Consider the following 22,459-nt stretch of genomic DNA (forward strand, 5'->3'; position numbering starts at 1 on the left):
TTGTTGTGAATTTTCTAATGGATAATTTTATTGTTTTATCTTTTTTGTAAGCCGCTTGAGGGTTTTGTTTCTTTTTACCATCAACTGGTTATAAATTTTATGAAACAAACAAACAAACAAATAAAATTGTGTTTGCAAGATATGGCACCAGAGTCCCAGCATTCAAATGTAGATGAAGAAAACTCACACTGAAGCTTTGTACAGGTCTTTGGATCCAGGTTTCCTCCACGCCCCTCCCCAAAACTATCCTGTGGCAATTTAAGTTTCTATTGCACCTCAGAAAAAAACTTAGAAAAATAAACCAAAACCCAAAAGCAGACAACACATTGCTATGCGAACACTCAGACACCCAGCAAAACAGTCGGTCTGCTCACAGACTCTGATGTTGCCTCAGCCTGTGCCAGTTTTTAAAAATAGTGGCAACTCTACATTATTCTGGAATCATCGCCGAAGAACAAATCATCTCCCTTTTGGAAGGATGGGCCATTTGAGACACATCTTTGAAAAGCCAGCAGGGTATTTCTCTCCCTGGGTCAGAGGACAGCCGAGTAAATGGAGAACTAGGTCAATCGTACAACAGCAGAGATGTGAGTCACTTGGAAACTTAGTCTCCCTAAAAACTGCAGGTGGTGTCCACCAAAATATGGAAAGAGTGAGTTACCTTTGCAGATAAAACTCACTGAAGCTGAATAGAGAGTCCACAAAGTTAGTTGTACCAGGGAAGCCCTTTGCCAGCTTGGGGCCTCCAGATCTTTTAGAGTCCAGCTGCCATCAGCGGCAGCTGACACAGCCGTGTTTTGGACTACAATTCCCACCAGCTCCATCCATGTTCTGGAATCCATCTCCCATCAGCCCCAGCTAGTCCTGCACATCTATGAGGCATCTGCCCAGCAAAGGCTGTACTAGGGAGAGACCATCACACAGGCCTAGGAGTAGGGAACTCTACCTGCATAAATGTGCCACAGGTTTTTTTATCTGATGCAAAGCCACCCTGAAGGGCGTTAAGACTCCAAAGAACACCACATTTCTGGAACTAGACGTATTCCACTTTGATGCCAAGATTTGACCCTCTGCAAGCCAAGTACAATTTGCGCCCCTTGTCGGAGACCAGATACGCTCCAGAATGTGCTTGCGAACATACAGATGGGCTGGAGACAAGAAGGAGGAAGCCAGACAAAGCCGCAGCATGCCAGAGAGGAAAGAGGAAAAAGCAAGCCCACCCACGGAGAGCCTGGCAGAGTGGCACAAAGGAAGTGGTGCCGCCTGCAGCTTGGCACCCGGGGAGACGGTTGAACTGCGTCGCTTTGGCATCCTAGCAAGCGGAGGAGCAAAGGGCCTCTTGATCAATGCCCCCAAACAAGGCATGTGATCCCTGGAGCAAGGATTGCCAATAATGGTCTGAAGGGCACTCACTTTTAAAAAGGAAAGCAGGGTAGTAGTAGTAAAGGTAAAGGGACCCCTGACCATTAGGTCCAGTCGCGGACGACTCTGGGGTTGCAGTGCTCATCTCACTTTATTGGCTGAGGGAGCGGGCGTACACCTTCTGGGTCATGTGGCCAGCATGACTAAGCTGCTTCTGGCGAACCAGAGCAGCGCACGGAAATGCCATTGACCTTCCCGCCAGAGCGGCACCTATTTATCTACATGCACTTTGACGTGCTTTTGAACTGCTAGGTGGGCAGGAGCAGGGACCGAGCAACGGGAGCTCACCCCGTCGCAGGGATTCGAACCGCCGACCTTCTGATCGGCAAGCCCTAGGCTCTGTGGTTTAACCCACAGCGCCACCCACTGTGTAGTAGTGTAGCAGCCACTCCCAACAGAATATTAGTGTTCCCCAGCCACTCCCAACAGAATATTAAAAACATGATAAAAGATCAAACATTAAAAATGTCCCTAAACAGGGCTACTTTCAGATGTCTTCTAAAAGTCAGATAATTGTTTATTTCCTTGACATCTGATGGGAGGGCGTTCCACAGGGCGGGCGCCACTACCGAGAAGGCCCTCTGCCTCATTGAAAAGCAACAACCAAGAAGACCTTGCGGCTTGGAAACAAAACACTGCCTCACACCAAGGAACATCCCACATGTTCTCTCACATACCTTCTCTGAGATAACTACCACCGCCTTGGCAATACGAAGCAGAGACTGTCCCATTAGGAGGCAGAAGTCTCACCCATTTTACAAAAAAACACACCACTTTTGTGATTTTTCCATCACTTCGTACTACATGCTAGGGGTGGTGTTGCTGAATGTATCTCTTCTTGAGGTGCTAGCTTTCTGCATACGGGTGGTTGCAACATGGAGGGTGGTATGGTGGCATTAGATGCCATCTCTGCAAAATTTCACAATGCCCGTTCCCCTTCCCACTCTCATGCCCGCGTGGCCCTACCTGGACCTGCCCCTTGCCCATGATCTTGTCCACGATCTCGTTGTTGTCCTTGTTCATCTTGCTCTTGTCGTAGCATTTCTCGTAGCAGAGGATCCGCAGCGACTGCGAGCCCTCCAGCTCGATCTCAAACTCCTGCAGAAGTGGGGCAAAGCAAAGAGGGGAGAAGAGGAGATTGAGTGGGGACACTGGGAAGGGTGGGGAGATGGGCATGTTTGCTGTGTCGCTCAGGGAAGGACCAAAGCTCAGCAAGAGCCTCTGCTTTACACGCAGAAGGTCTCAGGTTACAATTTCCGACAGCATCTCCAGGTAGGACTGAGAACGGCCCTTCCCTGAAACATTTCAGAGCTGTTGCCAGTCATAATAACAATAACAATAATAGTAATAATTTATTTCTTATGCCCCATCCATCTGACTGGGTTACCCCAGCCACTCTGGGTGGCTTCCAACAAAATACAGACATTAAAAGCTTACTAAAATAGGGCTGCCTTTAGATGTCTACGAAAACTCATATGATTGTTTCTCTCTCTGACATCTGGCGGGAGGGTGACACTACCAAGGCTCTCTGCCTGCTTCCCTGTAACTTCACTTCTCGCAGTGAGGAAACCGCCAGAAGGCCCTTGGAGTTGGACCTCAGTGACCGGGCTGGACAATGGGGATGGAGACGCTCCTTCGGGTATACAGTCAGGGTGGACAGTATTGGCAGTCAATGGTCTTTGCATACAGAAGGTCCCAAGTTCAATCTCTAGCACCTTCAGGTAGGGCTGGGAATGTCCCTCCAGATCTGAAATCCGAGAGAGCTGCTGCCAATCAGTGTGGACAACACTGAGCCAGATGGTCTGACTGAGCGGAACACAGGCTTGCCATGCATCTGAAAAATTCCAGACATGTACGGAAATTGGACACCTAAAATGGTGTCCAGGGGATTTTTTTTTTTGAATTTTAAGAGATGTCAGGAATTTCTGGGATGTATGGCAACCTGGGTCCCCCCCCCCCGTTTTTTCCCATTTTTGGGGGGTGTTAAAAAAAATTATGGGGGAGGCTGTGCCCCGCCAGCAGTGGAAGTGACAAGAGGTCACTTCCCTTGGCTGGTGGAGGAGAGGGAGGAGGTGGGGGAGGGAGGCCACGCTGCCAACGTGAGCCTGGCCATTTTCAGGTTTTTTGGGTGGGGGGAGTCTGCAGGTTTTATGGCTTTGTTTATTTATTTTTTTCTGATGGAGCTGGGCACAATGACCACCCAGAGTGACCATCTAGCCGGTGCCTTTGAGGGTCTCCCTCCCACAACGGAGTGAGTGCAGCCACATGGAGGGCAGGGGGCTAGAGCTGCATGCGCAGCAGAATAGGGCTCTTGAGGCTCGAGGGGCTAGCAGTGAGAGGCACATTCTTACTCCTCCACCTCCTTAAGCATCAAGCAGCATTAAATTTAAAAAATAAAATAAAAACCAAGGCAGTTAAAAGGAATGCCTCTTCTCATCTGTGTGTAGCTCAACAACTTTGGTTAAAAAGGTAGCTTCCAATGTTACGATTTAAATCAGCCCTTAATCTGGAAGCATGAGGACTAGAATCTTGCTTTATTTTTAGGGGAAGAGCTGTTGCTCAGTGGCAGAGCTTTGGCTTTGCATGAAGAAAGTCCCAGGTCCAGTGCACAACAGCGTCTTCAGGTAGGGCTGGTATAAGACTCCTGGAGAGCTGCTGCCGGTCAGTTTGGACAACACTGAACTTGATGGGCCGGTGGACAGAGCAGCTTCTTATGTTCTTATTGAAACCAGCCCTTAATTCAGAACTGTGAGGACTAGGCTTGCTCACCTCATTCCACTGGGGCTCGGTCGTGTCCCGGAACACCCGTGTCTTGGCTTTGCTGACAAAATAGCCGAAAGAGTCGACTTCCAGCGTGCAGTAGAGGTCTGGGAATAGGGAGAAGAGACATGTGAGGCAATCTTCCTGCCACTCTGCACCTCAAGGGGGGGAGACTGGATACTTCTAACTGGGAAGGGCACCACTGAAAACCAATCAGTTAGATTAACTGATGGATCAAAAGCTTTTGATTGCTCGATCAGCCAGCAGGTTAATTAAAACAAATAAATAAATGCAGTAATAATAATTCTACAGCGTTGTAATCTAACACAGTTCTACGCAGGGCAGACTCGTCGTTAGTCCTAGATGAATCAAATAATTGTAGAGATGGAAGGAACCACGAGGGTCATCTAGTCCAAACCTCTGCAAGGCAGGAATCTTTTGCCCCACATGGGGCTCAGACCCACGACCCTGAGATTTACTGTCTCATGCTCTACAGACGAAGACACTGTTGTGACAAACCCAGCCGTGCTTTTGTCTAAAAAGCAAGAGAAGTCTTGCATAGCCTTTTGGTTCCAGAATTATCACGTTTTCCCATACGCAACTGTGGTAAGTTAATGGACTGATGGAGCAAGACGTGCACAATTAAAAACAGACAAATATTTCTTGAAATGGGCAATTGGCCGGCTCTGAAGCACCACTTTTCCAGCTTCTTCAGATGCAGGATATCTATTTAGCAAACAAACACCACCCCCAGAGTTGCACTAGAAGCCAAGAGCAGCCTGAGAGATGGTGTTTGCTGATTTGTTAGACTGCACTTTGCCGCTTCATCTGAGGGTGAAACGAGCCTGGGAAGATCTCAAACAGAAAGCCAAAAATTAAAAATCAGGTTGATAAGGGAAGGGGCTGAAGAGCAAAGCAGGAGGGGGAGGGAAGCCCCCGGCTGCTTGACAGGTGGTGGCTCAGTGGACCCTGCAGAAAAGGCCAGGCAGCAAGAAGAAGCAGTTGCAATCTCTGGCCCCTTCCTGTGCCAAGCCACTGCTGGCTCAAATCACAGAACGGGGCAGGGGAGAAACCAAAAATGCAGACACCGCCCCCCCCCCAAAAAAACCCCCCAGAAGCAGCACTCACTAGCAGATTGTTTGAAGCCCGTGGCAGAGTGGACGATAACATGTAAGAAGCCGTACATCCCAGGAGATTCGTCATCTGCGGAGAAACGAAGAACCACCCAAAGAGAAAGCTATTATTTGTTTGTTTGTTTTTCCGGTTGCAATCATTATTATTTGAACAAGCTTTGAGTGGAACTGCTTGGGCTGCTAAGTTGAAGCAATTAATTAAAGGGCCCAGGAAATGACTAACTAATGGAAGAAGACTCAGAAGGGTTGTCTTCGTCCACACCAAGTAAGATCGACACTGCTAAAAGGCAGCTTTGGTAGGGCTGCAACGTTTAATCTGGGCACCTGTTGTGATTCTTTTAACCTTCATCTGATCTGTGAGGACCAAAGCCCCCAGGCCCATGAGATTTTTCACACATACAGCTGCAGAGCAGGCCATCCAGGGCATTGCCACAAATTGTCACCTGTGCAACTCCCCCAAATTTCAGCCCTTTACCATTTACTGCTTTCCCCTTCTGGAAACACAAAACCACCCGAGGCCTAAGATGCGTTGAATTTTGCCATTGGGGTGTGTATACTAACTCAGCCAATGTTAGTGGGCTGGGGGAGTAAAATACTCCCTCATTTTCCCCTAGGGAATCCGTCAGGAAAAGGTCACGAGAGCGTGTGGGGTGTCAATAGGTTGGCACAAACTCGATTTCTCTTAACCAAAAATGATTTCCTTGGGTTTCTTAATGGGGTCAGAAAAAAACACTCCACAAAACTCCTAATGTTAGTTCTCACCTGTAACAAAAGAATTTCTAGACAGTTTACCATATTTTCATAATCTTTTTCCTTTAAAAGATAGTTTTTGTTGCTTGTAAATGCCGCTGAAAATAATCCACCACACAGTGGAAATCTCATTGTTAATGTGATTTTCTTTCACACCTTGGATGAAGGCTAATTGAACATTACATGTTTTGTTTATTCTATAAAAATGAATAAAACAAACTTTTTTAAAAAAAATGCCATTATGCCTCTGCTAAGTAATAATAAAAAAAAAAACAAAGACAGAAGAACACAGAGAACACAGGAAGGCAACAGTTTAGCCATGATGTCAGGAATCTCAGAAACACACTGCTGGGATAAGAGACACAGCCTTATATACATGGCGGCATCTAGTGGTGGGACAGAGATGTAAACCCGTAAACACAGAGATGTGGCCCGTAAGGACATGGCTGGGCACCATGTCGGCAACCTTTGTTGCTAGGGCAGGTCCTGGACTGGTACCCAAACTGGCATGAGCTGTGTGGTTCTTCTACTTCTGATGGTGGCAGAATCTTGGCAAGGGGGAAATAGAGGGGAAGACAGAGAAATTGGAGCATTTCTTCACTTGGCTGTAGGCAAAAGTGTACAGCATTGCTTTATGGCAGCTGGTGCCCACTGGGACTGGTAGGGTGGAAGGCAGGGAGCCTGACAGTAGGTGGCGCCAGAGCCAACAGAAGGTGATGCCAACTAATTCTAGGGCATTCCATCTCACAATGAAGCAAAAGGCATCCAAGTGGTAGTGGGGGCAGGGGGTGGGGAGAGAGGAGGAGAGCAAAGGCATCACTCACCGTCCTTATTGCTGGTGACAGGAATGTTGTGGACGGTGCGTAGCTTGAAGCACGACCCTGTCAGGACCTGCAGCTCCACAGAGCTTAGCACAAAGGTCTGGAGATCTATCGTGCAGGAATAAAAGAAGTTGGTTTAGCACAGAGAAGAATTTGTGGGTTACAGTCCAGTATGAGACCAAACACATTGCATTACAAAGGATCTCTGGTTGCTTCCGCAGGAGATGGTCACCAGCGGGCAGCAGAGAGTTAACACTGGGGAGACCCACCAAGGGTCCCTCTGGGCATCCTTTTTATTGCCCATTAGTGATGATTGGTCCTCATGATGTCATCCGGTCAGCTACCTGCAAATCTGCCTGCAAGATGTAGTGGTTAGAGTGTCGGACTAGGACCTGGGAGTGACCAGGGTTCAAATCCCCATTTGGCCATGATGCTCACTGCCTTTGTCAGCCTAATCTACCTCACAGGGTTGTTGTGAGAATAAATAGGGGTGGGGAACCATGTCTGCCACCTTGAGCTCCTTGGAGAAAAAGGCAGAATATAAATGCAATAAATAAATATTTTGGGGCAGACGTTCTGCTTCAGTTTGAATGGCTGTGTGTGCCGCAGCTTCCTGCTGAAATCTTGTTCACATTTCATACCGCAAACAGCTTATTTCAGGTCTTACTTTTGTGGCCCTCTGGATGGCAATAACATGGTCACGTTGGGGAAGCATTGCAGAATAAATGAATAAAGTAGAATGGCGTATGGACAGCCTAGCATAAATCCAGGGCTAATGCACTATTACCCCGTCAAATATTTATTTATAAAAATATTTATATACCGCTATTTCATTGAAAAATATCAAAGCGGTTTACAATAATAGATAAAAGCATACAATAAAAACCGTTCCAAGAATTAAAATCAGACATCCATTAACTATTGCGGAAAGATGCATTCTTAGTTTTCAGCATATGTTTAAAAGCCGAAACCAGCTTTCTGCTGTAGTATACATGAAATGACCCCTTTGGACTTTATTTTACATGGATGTTTTAGTATTGTGGTTATGGCTTATGGCTAAGCAAATAAATTTACCTTATTTTCCCTCCCTCAAACCCCCACCAATCTAGAGGGACTCTTACTGTAGAAACTGGTCCCTGGAACCCCCATCCAGGTGACCCCACAGTCACCAGATTAGCCAGAGGCCAAAGAAAGCTGTAGGGGTTTTGGGAAGCCAGCCATGGAAGGAAGGGTCTGGGGCCTCAGGCCCCAAAGCCCCCCACTCCCTTCTTGAACTGGGCATTCAGGCAATGCCTAGTGGTCAGCCTGGGCACGGCCAGGTTGTGAAGGGCGAGATGTTACCACGACAAGAATCTCTTGCCTTTCTTCTGCAGCTTTTGGATGGCCTCCCGCCACTCTGCTCGCTCGTAGTCAGAAGAAAGCAGGAACAGGTAGCTCTGGAAGAAAAGCAGGATGGTGCTCAGCCTGGGTGGCAAACATAGGAGCTCCCTGCCTTCCAAAGAGCAGAGAGAGAGAGAGAAAGTACATGGCCCACACAAAGAGGAGGAAGATCAGAGTTTTGGGGCAGGGCCTGGGGGTAGCAGATCACGGAGAAGACTCTTCTCTGCTGGAGAGCTGCTCCCAGTCAAGGGAAGAAAATGTTGGACTAGGTGGACAGATAGCCTGATGATACGATACAATAATCTTTATTGTCATTGTCCCATACAGAACAACGAAATTGAAAAAATCTACATCAAACATTCAAAACCAACAAGCCTGCTATCCCAGCCTGGTTAGCACCCTAAAAGCTCTAATACCCCATAATTAAATACAATATACTCCCACAGAGACTACCTTACACTGCGTTTAAAACCAAAATCGCATTTGGATAAAAACTGTTTCTCAGGCGGCTAGTCCTAGTCTTTATAACCCTGGACCTTCTTCCAGAAGGCAGAAGCGGAAAGAGATCATTTCCGGGGTGCGCACTATCCTGTGCTATCTCTGCAGCTTTCTTATGGCACCTGGAAGCGTAGATTTGATCCAAGGTGGAAAGAGTGCACCCAATTATTCTCTCCGCAGTCTTTAAAACCCTGGACAGCATTGTTTTTCCCCTGACTGTGCAGCTCCCAAACCACACACACAGACCGTAAGTTAATACACTCTCAACAGTACAATGGTAAAATGCCATCAACAGGTCCTTTGAGAGATTGTTTTTCCGGAGGATTCTCAGAAAATATAACCTCTGTCCTAACTTAAAGAGATTTTCCTATGTTCTTTAGGGAGGCTCAGTGACAGAGCACCTGCTTTGCTTGCAGAAGGTCCCAGGTCCAATCCCCAGTGGCATTTCCAGGCAGAGCTGGAACCCCAGAGAGCTGCTGCCAGTCAGTGCAGACAATACTGAGTGAGATGGACCAATGTGGCCTGACTCAGTGTAAGGCAGCTTCCCACGTACTTATTTAAATCAGAACCATGAGGACTGGGATCTTGCTCTGCTGATTTAGGAAAAGGGCTGTCGCTCAGAGGTGGAGCGCCTGCTTTGCATGCAGAAGGTCCAATTAAAATAAAAGATTGGCAACTGTAAAGACCCTTCTCTGCCCGGGACCCCAGAAAGCAGCTGCCAATCAGAGGAGGCGCTTGCCTCTCTCTTCCCGCCCACAGCCCCACCCCTACCCAGGCACGACTCATCTGTCCGTACTTTCCCATTGCGGTTGTGGATCCGGAAGGGGATGGATGGGGAGTTGAGCAGGAGCCAGAACTCGTTGTCAAACATCTTCTTCTTTAGCCGTTCCATTGCTCGGCTCTGACCCTTGTTCGCCTTCTGGGAAAGAGGAAAAGGAACAATGTTTGACACACAATTCTCTTCCATTTGGGACATTCCAGGGGCATTGGTGGGTCACATAAAAGATTCAGGGACAGGAGTCCATAGAGACAAATCTGCATAAAATATGCACATGCTAATACATTACGCTAACACCTATGCTTATTCCCAAGCTTTCCCCCTGACTCATAAAATTGGACCTTGTTTCATGTGTTAGAACCTTCTGGGTTTCTTTTATTCACATTTATAAACGACTTTTAATAATGTGTCTTAATATTGTGTCTTAATTGTTGTAACCTGCCCGTGGACCTTTGGGTGAATGGTGGATAATCATTACTAATAATAGTAGTTTTAGATTGTGTTTATGTTCTTGCTTTAATGATACTGTACATTGTTTGGGGTTTTGTTAGACTACACACCACCTAGAGATTTTTAAAATATTAAGTAGATTATAACTGCTATTAAATAAATAACTGAATAGATGCAAATTTAGACTTTAACGCTCAAAACAGAACAAAATCAACTAATTTTCCATCCGAATCACCTTAGAGAAAATTCTTCAAATCATTTACCCCCCCCTCAAATTAATTTCCCCAAGAGATCCTGCTCCAGATCCATTCAACTGTCCCTGTTCCTCAGTCCCTAAATCATCTCTAGACAGAGAAAACCAAACTTCTTCTCCCAAATTAATATCCCACCCAGTCACTCAGATCTCCCCACAACTCAGTCTCTCACAGAAACACTCTTTGGGGCACTTAGAAAAAGATCCGTGGGCCTCTACCCTGTGGCCTCCTCCTTAGCTATACTGCAATCTCAGATATAAATTTGGGAAGTCACTAAGTGCAGGAATCCAATGACCGGAAAGCGATTCTGTCTTCAAAGCCGGCTGGTGGAGTTTCCAAAAGGCAATGGAAACAGAATACTGGGGTAGAGGTAGATGGACCTTTCCATATGATTCAGCAAGGGTGTTTTTAGCCTGCCCCAGAGCATACCTCCTTCTGCACCTCGCTCTTCATAGAGGAGATCTTTATCTTCATGTCCTCCAGGTCGTGGTCGGGCATGGCATGGACGTGTGGGCAGGAGTCCGACTCCTCCAGTGACGGGAACACCAGTTCGGCCAAGGGCATGTACCACTTGCAGTCATATTGCTGGTGTTTCCTGGGAAGGAGACAAAGAGCTCATTCTGGGCAACCCCAGTGATCCACACGGCCCCATCCCCATTTGGACCGCAGGCCGAGGAAAAGACTCCCGCCCCAGACCCTGCAGAGCTGTTGCCGGCCAGTGTAGACAGTATGGAACTATACAGGCCAAGTTGACGGACCCTAGCTCAGTGCTGCAAAGCATCTGCCTTGAATGCAGAAGGTTCAACCCCTAGCAGCATCTACAGGTAAGGCTGTGACTGTGCCCTGTCTGGAACCCTGCTGCCAGTCAGTGCAGACAATACTAGATGCCACAGTATAAGGCAGTTCCCAATGTTCCTTTTTAAACCAGCTCTCAATTCAGAATCATGAGGACTGGAATCTTGACTTTATTTCTAGGGGAACATATGAAGCTCACTGGCAGCACCTCCAGGCAGATGGTCCCAGATTCAGTCCCTGGAATCTCTAAGCACGCCTGGAAAACATTTCCTGCCTGAAACCCTGGAGTGCCGCTGCCAGTTAGTACAGAGAACAGTAAGCTAGATTGACAAACAGCATCAGGCCGTTTGCTACACTCCCATTTGAAGCACCCTTTTCTTCAGAACCATGTAGATTGGGGTATTAACTTCATTTTTAAAGAATAAACATTTGCTCAGTGGCAGAGCACACTGTCTGCATGCAAAAGCTCCCATATTCAATCCCTGGAAGTAACTCCAGGTTATACCGCTTAGGGATATTTTAAATATATTAAGCGGTATAGAAATTAAATAATCATTCATTCTGCTACGGACAAAGTGCAAGGGAAGGTCAGGATTCCCACCCTGTGCCCTGTTCTTCCCTACTCATCTAGACCTCCCCCGGGCCTCACCCCACACCCGTTTTCTTCAGCTTGGCACAGAGAAGGACGTCTGTGAAGAGGAAGACGTGGCGCAGCTTGCGGGAGCCCTCGGCCAACTCCACCAAGAAGCCGTCCTTGACCAGTTGCCGCGTCTGCAGGTGCGACAGCAAAAGAGGAAAGCACGTGTGTGAGGAGGAGGAGGAGGAGGAGGAAGAAGGGAATGTAAGAACATCAGCAGCCAGTGGCCCGTCAAGTTCCCAGCATCCCCTTCTCACAGTGGCCAATGGATGCCCCCAAAGGAAGCCCACAAGCAGAGCCTGAGCGCAAGAGCAACTCCCCAGTATACTGCCTCCAAAAGTGGAAGCAGCGTACAGCCTTCAGTAGCTTTATCCTCGTGAATTAGTGTAATGGTCAGGGACCGGCTGGATGAGTGGTGGCAGCTGCCTGCCCAAGGAGGGCAAAAGACGATGACTTAGATCAGGGCTCCTCAAACTTTTTAAACAGGGGGCCCGTTCACTGTCCCTCAGACACTGTTGGGGGCCAGACTATAGTTTGAAAATAATAATATGAACGAATTCCTATGCACACTGCACATATTTTATTTGTAGTGCACATAAAACAGGAAAAACAATACATTATTTAAAATGTTAGATTATGGGTGGTAGCCAATGCCAGTTTGCCAGATCACTCAGAGTAGATCTACTGAAAACAATGAACATGAGTCACTTGGGTCTATTAATTTCAAAGGGTCTACGCAGAGTAACACTGAGTTTTGCCCACATCCCAATTACTTGCAGCACTGTCTGAAACGCCTTATTATCTCGACACCCTTGTCCGTCCATCCCCCACTTTCCTCCACAAATCCGTGCCACTTGTGGCGAGGCGACCTTCGGAGAGGGAGAGGCGATCAAGCAAGCAGCCACACCAACATATATTAAAAGGAGCGCCTTCTCCAGCAACCAACCTGCCCCCCTCCAAGGTCTTGGATATGGAGGAGGAACAACTGCGAGGGAACTAACTTAGGTAGACCGGAGGAGCAGGGAGGGAGAAGCGGGCATAGATTTTCTCCTATAGGGGAAGGGTGGCGGTGGCGGTGGCAGGATCCTTGCAACACCCAGCATGTTCTCCCTACCCATATCTTCAGCTAACCCTGTCCTGCTTCCCCCAGCAGCCCAGCGGTGTTGCGCAGCTCCCCTCCGAGACCTCCTCGACTGGCGCATGTAAGCCGAGGAACCTTTTGGAACGCCGGGGATGGAATTGTTGCTAATTTTCGCTGCTTTCCTTTTTGTGCGCAGTGGGTTCTGCAATTGCCAGACGGGCCGGGTTCAGGACCCTGGCGGGCCCGTAGTTTGAGGACCCCTGACTTAGATCCTGGACCCTGCTGGTGGAACACTGAAGAACAGTCTGCAGAAGGGATGAGCTGGGAGGTGGAGGAAGCGGGGTGGTGGTGTGGGCAATCAAAGGGGGTGGGGGTCAGGATAAGGAGTGCCTTCCAGGACAGGGATAGAGGCTGAGAGTCACAGTGTGAGTGCCAACTCAGACAGAGAGGGGTCAGAGGTTGACCTTGCTCCCCAGTTCTCCTCTGCCTCTGACACCCCACTCGAGAGTCCTGCTGCACGTTACTGAGCAATGGGCCAGACAGGCCCAGAGGAGGAGTTCACCCCTTGACGCAGCCTTCGTCTCAGCTCTACCTCTCTTTTAAATCAGAACCGGTGAAGGTGGTGAATGTCCAGTGTGAGTGCCTGGAGGCAGTACAGTGGTGCCTCGCAAGACGAAATTAATTTGTTCCGCGAGTTTTTTCGTCTAGCGAATTTTTCGGCTTGCGAAGCATGGTGTCGGAAAAGTTTTGGAAAAGCTTCAAAAATCGCCAAAAACCTCAAAAAGGCTACCACACAGCGTTCTATGAGTTGCTCCTCAAAGTCAAGTCGCAACTGTATTAACGGTGTTAAGAAAAAGGAAACAAACTTGCAAAAAACGTAAGACGTTTTCGTCTTGCGAAGCAAGCCCATAGGGAAATTCGTCTTGCGAAGCAGCTCAAAACCCGCAAAACCCTTTCGTCTAGCGAGTTTTTCGTCTTGCGAGGCATTCGTCTTGTGGGGCACCACTGTAGGAGGATGGATGGAAGCTAACAGATTGAGGTTGAATCCTGACAAGACAGAAGTACTGGTTTTGGGGGGACGGGGTGGGCGGGGGTGGGGGACTCCCTGGTCCTGAATGGGGTCACTGTGCCCCTGAAGGACCAGGTGCGCAGCCTGGGAGTCATTTTGGTCTCACAGCTGTCCATGGAGGTGCAGGTTAATTCTGTGTCCAGGGCAGCTGTCTACCAGCTCCACCTGGTACGCAGGCTGAGACCCTCCCTGCCCACAGACTGTCTCACCAGAGTGGTGCATGCTCTAGTTATCTCCCACTTGGACTACTGCAATGCGCTCTACATGGGGCTACCTTTTAAGGTGACCCAGAAACTGCAATTAATCCAGAATGCGGCAGCTAGACTGGTGACTGGGAGTGGCCACCGGGACCACATAACACCAGTCCTGAGAGATCTGCATTGGCTCCCCGTACGTTTCCGAGCACAATTCAAAGTGTTGGTGCTGACTTTTAAAGTCCTAAATGGCCTCGGTCCTGTATACCTGAAGGAACGTATCCACCCCCATCGTTCAGCCCGGACACTGAGGTCCAGCACTGAGGGCCTTCTGGCGGTTCCCTCACTGTGAGAAGCAAAGCTACAGGGAACCAGGCAGAGGGCATTCTCGGTAGTGGCACCCACCCTGCGGAACACCCTCCCATCAGATGTCAAGGAAATAAGCAGCTATCTTATTTTTAAAAGACATCTGAAGGCAACCCTGTTTAGGGAAGTTTTTAATATTTAATGCCGTATTGTTCTTAACACTCAATTGGGAGCTGCCCAGAGTGGCTGGGGAAACTCAGAAAGATGGGCGGGGTATAAATATATTATTATTATTATTATTATTATTATTATTATTATTATTATTATTATTATTAGTCTGCCTGGGAGGGATCCTCTAGTGAGAGGCTAGAGGGGAAGGGCGGGGACAGTGGTCAGTTTCAAAACGTCTCCATCTGCACTGAGACCAGCCACAGGAGCTCTGCTGTGTTGTTAGTTTCTGTTATGCAAAAGCTAATTGCATTCCGTGCCTCCGGTACCTCCCTGCCCTGTGGTCAACCTGGGCTCGCTTGACAGCTCCTTGACAAATTGCTGAAACTCTGACAGTAATCCTCTTCTAATGCTATCGTGGTTGGTGGGCATCGCTGGCTCCGGTGAGAGAAATACTGAGCAATACTGAGCTAATATGCTCCTATGGCTCTTCCTAAGTTCTCAAAATATGCCCCCTCCAGGTACCCCCTCTTACTGCTATGCCAGCCTCTCAGTGCTGGAAGCTTCTCTGGCCCCTCTCTCTCTCACACACCCCACTTCATCCCCTCCTGCTTACCTCTCCTTTGGGGGTGGTGACTGCCGTCCTGCGGGGGTCGATGTCCTCATTGATACTGGACAGGAAGTTCTGAGAGATACGGAGGGCATCTTGGAGCAGTGGGTAGTCAGGGTGGTCAGAAGGAGTGTGCTTCAGCAGATCCTAGTGCAGCAGGAGAAGAATGGACCTTGAGATTTTACAGATGTGTTATTTCTTAATTATTATTATTTTTTTTAATGCATTATGGGACTTTCCAGAAAGTGAGCCATGTTAGATTTTATGGTGCTATAAGAGTCTTTGAGCTGGCTTTGCTGCCGCTGAGTAACACATCTTAAAATGGCAAGATTCAAAAGCCAGTGGGGAAGACATGTTGGCCTTCCAGGACATGTTTGTTTGTTTAAAACATGGGTAGGTAAACTAAGGCCCAGGGGCTGGATCCGGCCCAATCGCCTTCTTAATCCGGCCTGCAGGCAGTCCGGGAATCAGCGTGAGTAGAATGTGTGCTTTTATTTAAAATGCACCTCTCTGGGTTATTTGTGGGGCATAGGGATTTGTTCATTTATCCCCCCAAAAATATAGTCCGGCCCCCCACAAGGTTTGAGGGACAGTGGACCGGCCCCCTACCGAAAAAGTTTGCTGACCCCTGGTTTAAAAGAAAAGAAGAAAGGTGACTTAAGAGAGGACACCCTTTTAATGACTTAAAGTGGCCGTTTTTTAACTTTGCAGTCTAAAACCACTGAATTACTATTTCTCAAGAGGTTTAATGCTATCATTTATGGACAGGATCAGGACAAAGGTGTTGTGTTGCTGGGTTTTTTTTTTAAATCACACGGTCCCTTCCAACTCTGCAATTCTGTGACTCTACTATGACAAGTGTTAACTGTCTGACCAATGCCACAATGTCTATGTTATTAAAAACTGTTTTACAAACTGCCACGGTTAGTTGGTACATTATCAGTGTCTGCACTTCTGCATTTAATTTTGCTCTGATTTCATCTGGAAAGAACCCAGAAAAAACAGGCTAATGCGGACTAAGCATGTTCTGTAGCCACAGAACACCAAATATCTGTTGGTGTGGTGTTGGTGGGGGTATAGAAAATGGGGAGGGGGGGAAGGAATGGCATATTCGGTTAAAGGGCACAGCTGGCACCCGGAGCTGGCAAAACGTTGCTCTATACTGCAACATTTTGTTGTGGGTTCCATTTGAATAGGGTCTATTCTGGGGCTACACCTTGAGATGGTAGTTGTTTTTATTAAAAAAATTTTTTTTTGCAAGGATTAAATATGGGCAGGTTTTGATCATAGCAAAGAGGCAAATGGATTCCTTGGTTTTGTAGAAATTGCTCTCTTACATACGCATACGTGAGACCGGCTGAATTTTGGAGCGCTGGCATGTGACGGCAACAGGTGAAAAGCAAAAGCTATACTTACGTGTAATACAAGAGTGCTCCGGGTCACTCGATTTATAGGTTTGTACAGCAGCGCTATAAGCAAGGAAAAGAGAGATAGGTAAGCCGGTGAGTGCCACACAAAATAGCCACTGTATCCACAATGTGCGTCAGCCACATGTAGGGCACTGCCCCACCAACTCCAGTCTGCCCTCAGCCAACCCCCAACTGCCCTGCCTTTTTACACTCAACCAGCCCACTGAGTGGCCCTGCCTGTCAACTTCTTCCTCCTCCTCCTCTATCTCAGCGCTGCTTCTTGTAGAACTCAGCTGTGTGGGGGATTCCCCACAGAGAAAGGCAGGGTTCAAATTTATTAAATAAATGAAAAACCTGGTCTATTCTGATATGAGACATTGGAAATAGCCCTTCTTTGTGTGCCTCCAACACAAGAGGTCCAGAGGGTGGCAACATGAGAACGGGGCCTTTTCTGTGGTGGCTCCCCATTTGCAGAATGCTCTCCCCAGGGAGGCTCGTCTGGCACCTTCATTATATACCTTTAGGCACCAGGCAAAAGCGTTCCTCTTCAACCAGGCCTTGGGCTGATTGACATCCTTTTAAATGTGTTGGGGGGGGCGGGGTTATTGGGTTGTCTTTGTTTTTATTTATGTATTTGCAGATTTTTATGCTGTGAACTGCTCTGAGATCTAAAGGTTTAGGGTGATAAACTAACAACAACAACATTGCTGCCTGTGGCTTCAATGTTTTGTTATTCCTGTTTCACTTCTCACCTCTGTGATCAGACTGATTTAGGATTGCTACAAAACCACATAAAGCACATGCCACCTGTCTACAAACAGAAGGGCCTTCTTGTTAGTGGCGCCTGCTCTGTGGAACGCCCTCCCACTAGATGTCAAGGAAATAAAAAACTATCTGACTTTTAGAAGACATCTGAAGGCAGCCCTGTTTAAGGAAGCTTTTAATGTTTGATGTTTTATTGTGTTTTTCATATCCTGTTGGAAGCCAACCAGAGTGGCTGCGGAGGCCCGGCCAGATGGGTGGGATATAAGTAACTTATTATTATTATTATTATTATTATTATTATTATTATTATTATTCCCACTGGATATTTGCTGAGCTACAACTCCCATCCTCCCTCACCATTGGTTGTGCTGAGTGAGGGCTGATGGGATCTGGAGTCCAAAACATGTGGAGGAGACCAACTGATAGGCCAAAAGCAAACATGGCGCTGGCAGCCATTTTGCCTCTTCACGTGCCCCTCACAAATAAAGGGAGCTGAACTCCACCACACCCATAACCATCTCTGGCCTAACCTTGCCTTGCCCCGTCACACACGTCAAGGTGTGTCTTTGTGTGTGAGAGAGGAGAAGAAGAAGAAGAAGAAGAGTTTGGATTTGATATCCCACTTTATCACTACCCAAAGGAGTCTCAAAGCGGCTAACATTCTCCTTTCCCTTCCTCCCTCACAACAAACACTCTGTGAGGTGAGTGGGGCTGAGACTTCAGAGAAATGTGACTGGCCCAAGGTCACCCAGCAGCTGCATGTGGAGGAGCGGAGACGCGAACCCGGTTCCCCATATTACGAGACTACCGCTCTTAACCACTACACCGCACTGGCTCTTCCAAACTAAGTCCCTTCCGCTTCATATGTGAAGAGGACAGGCTCTGAACAAACATGGCCGCCCAACCACGTTGGGACGTGGGGCTGTAGCCAACGTCCATTGCCCTCAGAGCAGGCCCACTGAAACGAATGGACATGACTAGCAAAGCCCCATTCATTTCAACGGGTCTACTCCGAGTAGCAGTTAGCTGGACAAAACCCAGCTAGGGAAGGGGGCAGACCCAGAGCAAACATGGCCGCCCAACCACACCTCTGGTTTAAACAGAGGCAAAAGGGGAGTGCATGACAGTGCTACAGAGGCCTTCCAAATCTGGTGGGCCTCCAACTTCCATCAGCCCTGGCCAGGGATGATGGGAGCTGGAGCCCCACAGATGTTTCCCACTCTGCTCTAGGCCCACATCTATTGACTAACCACCCAAAAAACCTATTGGCATTCTCTGAAACCCAGCCCAGTCAACAGAGCCTAACAGAGGGTGGCCCCAAAGTTTCTATCTTTTCCTTTTCCTTTTCCCAATGGGAAATGGGTGGAATAATGAGTTTTCCCATTATATAACAAAAGGAAGAGAAGTGGGGGTTGGTGCTGTGAACCGCCCCGCGATCTTCGGATGAAGGGCTGCATACAAATTTAAGTAAGAAATAAAATAAACAGCGTCAAAATAGAGATGAAAAGAAAGAAAAACAGGCAGAACCTCAAAAACAAAGGTTGTACACCAGACCACACCAGATGTCTCCCACAAAAAAAAAAAATAAAAAAAATTCTGCATTTTTGCAGAGCTCCTGAGGCTTCATCTCTTGCTCTGTGTCACACACCCCTTCTCACTGCAAGTGTGAGCAAGAAGAGGGGAAAGTATGATCTTTAATACTATCTGGGTGGGTGTGCCCAAGCATTTGAAACTAACGCCAGATTCTGAAATAAATACTGTACAGGCACAGGGAGTTTCCTCAGACTTCTACTTGGGTTACGGAAGCGTGGTTTTAAAAAAACATTTTGGAAGAATGACACGGATCAAGCGGTTTTGCACGCTCACACAGTGGCTAAGTGCTTGGAAAACTATTGTTTCATTTCACCTCCTTGAATTCCACATTACATCATCCTTTCTTTTTTAAAAAAAAGACAAGTGCCAAGGACACAGCTTAAAGAGAGCTTTCCCGGCTGAATCCCAAAACTCTCGTGTCTCCCTGGGACGCCTCCTTGAGGATGGCCCACAGAATTTTGGTGTCCGGGACAAAATGGCACATGCGGAACTCACAGCAATTAAAAAATACAAAAACACACAAACCCCAAACCCAGTCCTGCCATTAAGCTATAAAACTGACAATTTGCTGCCCTCTAGCGGTGCAGCAAAACCTGCCACCCGAGTCAAGAATTAAGGCAGGCGGAGGCTGAGCAGTCATCTCCCTGAAATGTTTGTGCGCTTGGCTCCAGTCCAGCCCAGGCGCACATCGTGGATTTCCCCCTTTCCCCGCTCAAAGCCACTTCCCCAAGCTGAAGGGAACAGGCAGGGTCTCGTTCTGAAACGGACGCAAATGGGGAAATTCATCCTCGCCCCCTCACAAAGCAGAGTGCCCAGTCCCCACAACCCAACCACCCGTGCCCATGCCAACCCAACAGGGGCATCTCTTGAGGAAGCTCCCCACGCCAAAGGGAACGGGTGCAACAGATCCCCATTTCAATGGGACACATTTGCGTATAGGAGCGGTGACACAATTTATATCGCCTTTAGTAACAAGGGGCAGGTAAAACGCTATTCCTCCTCCACCTCCACCCCCTTCCGTGGTGGTTAAAAGGAAATTGACAATTTGACACCCCCAAATCAGTCACTTTGGATAACACCCCTGAAAAGCAAGAAGTAAAAACCCATGTTGAAAAGAGTCCTAGGAAATGCCCCAAATTGGGGTCCAGCACCCCAATAAAGATGGCCATGATGAAAAATAGTGGTTGCCAACACAGCCCCCCCCCTGCTCGTCACCATGGTTACAAGGCCTGGAAGGGAGGGGGAGCAAACATTTAGGGGGCAATTGCGGGAGGTGAATACCCCACTTCCCTCGGGCAGCTAGTGAATGGGGGCAAAGATGAAGCAAATGTGAGGTGGTTTGGGGGAGTCAGTGGGTGGGAGGGATGGAGAAAATGGGACAGGTGTGTTTCCACCCCCAGCCACCTTTTGTTACAGGTTCCAGGGAGAATTCTGCATTCAGAGGTCACAAAGACACACGTCAATTGAAGTTGCGCCCTAACGGGACCAGGCAGAAACTGGGGGCAAATAGTGAGAGTAGCAGTGGAAGACCCCCCCCAAAAAACCCACCTGCCATAGGGATTCAATATTTCCTTGGGTGTTGGTCCCTTGGTTCCCACTAAATGGGGGGGAACACCTAGCGACAGAGAATAGCCCAGCCCTCGGATTGCTTAGGAACAAAGAAATCACCAAGTTGGCACTCCCAAGCGGAGCAGAAAAAAGAGAAATCTGGAAAAGTGGGGGGGGGGGAAGGTTTCTGAGTCGTGCTAAGACCCCTCCACACTTCCCCGGCACCCGGACCGGTGAGGACAAAGGCTTGGTTGCTGGAGGGGCATTTGTGGAGACAAAGAGAGCAGCGAGAGAGAGAATCCTTACAAGCCACCCCGAGAGAGGACCCCAGACCCGAGCGAGCGACACCGTCCCTGCCCTGCCCACCACCTGCTCTTTTTAAAAAATGGGGGAGGGGGATGGAGATGGATGGAAAGGAGACCCCCACCGTAGGTGCAGTTACAGCAAAAGCGGATGATGAGCAGAATCTCCATGGCACCCTCCTTGCGGCATGGCTCGCACCCGGCTCCATCGGTGGCGGTCCGCTGGCTGTTGGTGAAAAGAGCTCCAAGCCAGCCGGTAGTTGTAGGGGAGGGAGGAGGAAGAGGAGGAGGGAAGGGGGCGTGAGGGGCTGTAAGACGCTGCCAGCATTGTAAAAAGGTGCAGACCCCTCCTCTCAGCCCCCTTGCCTCCCGCCTCTCCCCATAAGAGCACAAAGGGATCCGTATCTCCAATATGCACACACAGCATTGGATATTATCTATCCTTTGATGGGCTCAGGGGATGGTGGGGTGGGTTTTTTGGAGAGTCAGACAAAAGAGCATGCCACATAATTTAAACGCTCGCTCACACACACCTACAAAAATATATGCATGCAATAAAATCGATACCTTCCATGGTAACGGAGGTGTGGCTCTCTTTTGAATCCTTTGGGCCCTTGACTTTCAGCTCCTGCCGAGAGGGGAAAGAACCGTTAGAGGCCACCTTTAGGGAACGGGCCATTCTGCAAACATCTTACCCAGGAGTAAATCTCATGGAGTTCAATGGGACTTGGTCCCCTGTGAGTGTTGCATCCTCGGGGTTGCAGAGTAGACCCACTGGGATTAGTGAGCCTACATTAGCCATGTCCATTAATTTCAGTGAGTAGGTTTTGTACCGGAGACAGCCCCCATCACCCAAGGTTTCTTTTCCGGTCTCTTTTCCTCTTCTAAATTCCCAAGGATTGCACCCTTTGTATGCCAAAAATTATAACCTTTTTTAAAACAGAGAACGAGAGTGCCTCTGAGGATGTGCAGAGAGGACCCTGACCAACAAGCTGAGGTCATACACAGGCACACCGTTCTACTACCCCGAGTTATATCCAACTAAATTCTATGCAGAGACCCTATGCAGAGAAGAACTGGAATTAGGGGAGTTACGTTAAGTCACATATCTCTGAGTAAGACCAAGATTGGATATAAGCCAAAGGATTTGGAGAGAAAGGGTTGATTTAAAAGAGGGACACAATTTCTGAAGTTTGTTGAGCCCTAGAGAAAGTAATTTCAGTGGTGGTGGTGGGGTCATTAATAGAGTGCAGAGAGAGAACAAAGAATTGACTCCATTGACAACCCGGGGACGCCCTGCCTCATTTAAACTCAGAAGACACCTGTTTTAGATGTACTCCACACAGCAATTTCTAGACACAAAAAGAACCATTTGAGTAGCTTTTAAAATGACCAGATATGGACAAAAGGGTTCCTAGAAAAATACATTTCTTGGCTGGCCTCCTCACTCACGCTGCCCAACATCACGAGCATCAGATCAGAAGAAATAGTCCCCTTTTCAGCCCAGCCGCTGCCACCCACAAATCACAGAAATCAAAGAATTGTAGAGTTGGAAGTAACCACGAGGGTCATCTAGTTCAACCCCCTGCGAAGCAGGAATCTTCTGCCCCACATGGGGCTCAAACCCACAACCCCCAGCTGCTCCACCAACTGAGCTATACCAGTTTCACAAGCAAACTCTTGGAAGTGGGGGTGGTGGTAAGATTGTGACTGCTCAAGGAAGTTCCATTTGTCAA

The 22,459-nt window shown here is 48.1% G+C and overlaps 1 protein-coding gene across 4 annotated transcripts in view; it reads right to left on the reverse strand.

Annotated features, from left to right (window-relative positions):
* The window catches only part of ABR (ABR activator of RhoGEF and GTPase), a 116,162-nt gene that overhangs the window by 28,841 nt on the left and 64,862 nt on the right, over nt 1–22,459 (reverse strand). For 3 of the 4 annotated variants that reach the window (XM_081172005.1, XM_081172006.1, XM_081172007.1), the window contains 11 exons: nt 21,291–21,351; nt 16,523–16,575; nt 15,113–15,253; nt 11,691–11,812; nt 10,676–10,841; nt 9,561–9,683; nt 8,247–8,322; nt 6,890–6,994; nt 5,311–5,385; nt 4,192–4,289; nt 2,389–2,520 (listed from right to left, as the gene is read on the reverse strand). In XM_081172005.1, coding sequence (XP_081028131.1) covers nt 2,389–2,520; nt 4,192–4,289; nt 5,311–5,385; nt 6,890–6,994; nt 8,247–8,322; nt 9,561–9,683; nt 10,676–10,841; nt 11,691–11,812; nt 15,113–15,253; nt 16,523–16,575; nt 21,291–21,351 — 1,152 coding nt within the window. Of the gene's footprint in view, nt 1–2,388; nt 2,521–4,191; nt 4,290–5,310; nt 5,386–6,889; nt 6,995–8,246; nt 8,323–9,560; nt 9,684–10,675; nt 10,842–11,690; nt 11,813–15,112; nt 15,254–16,522; nt 16,576–20,848; nt 20,910–21,290; nt 21,352–22,459 lie in introns of those variants that run through there. The other variant, XM_081172008.1, reaches the window with a different exon arrangement.

Source organism: Podarcis bocagei (assembly GCF_964188305.1).
Source record: "Podarcis bocagei genome assembly, chromosome: 15".
In the NCBI taxonomy this organism is placed as follows: domain Eukaryota; kingdom Metazoa; phylum Chordata; class Lepidosauria; order Squamata; family Lacertidae; genus Podarcis; species Podarcis bocagei.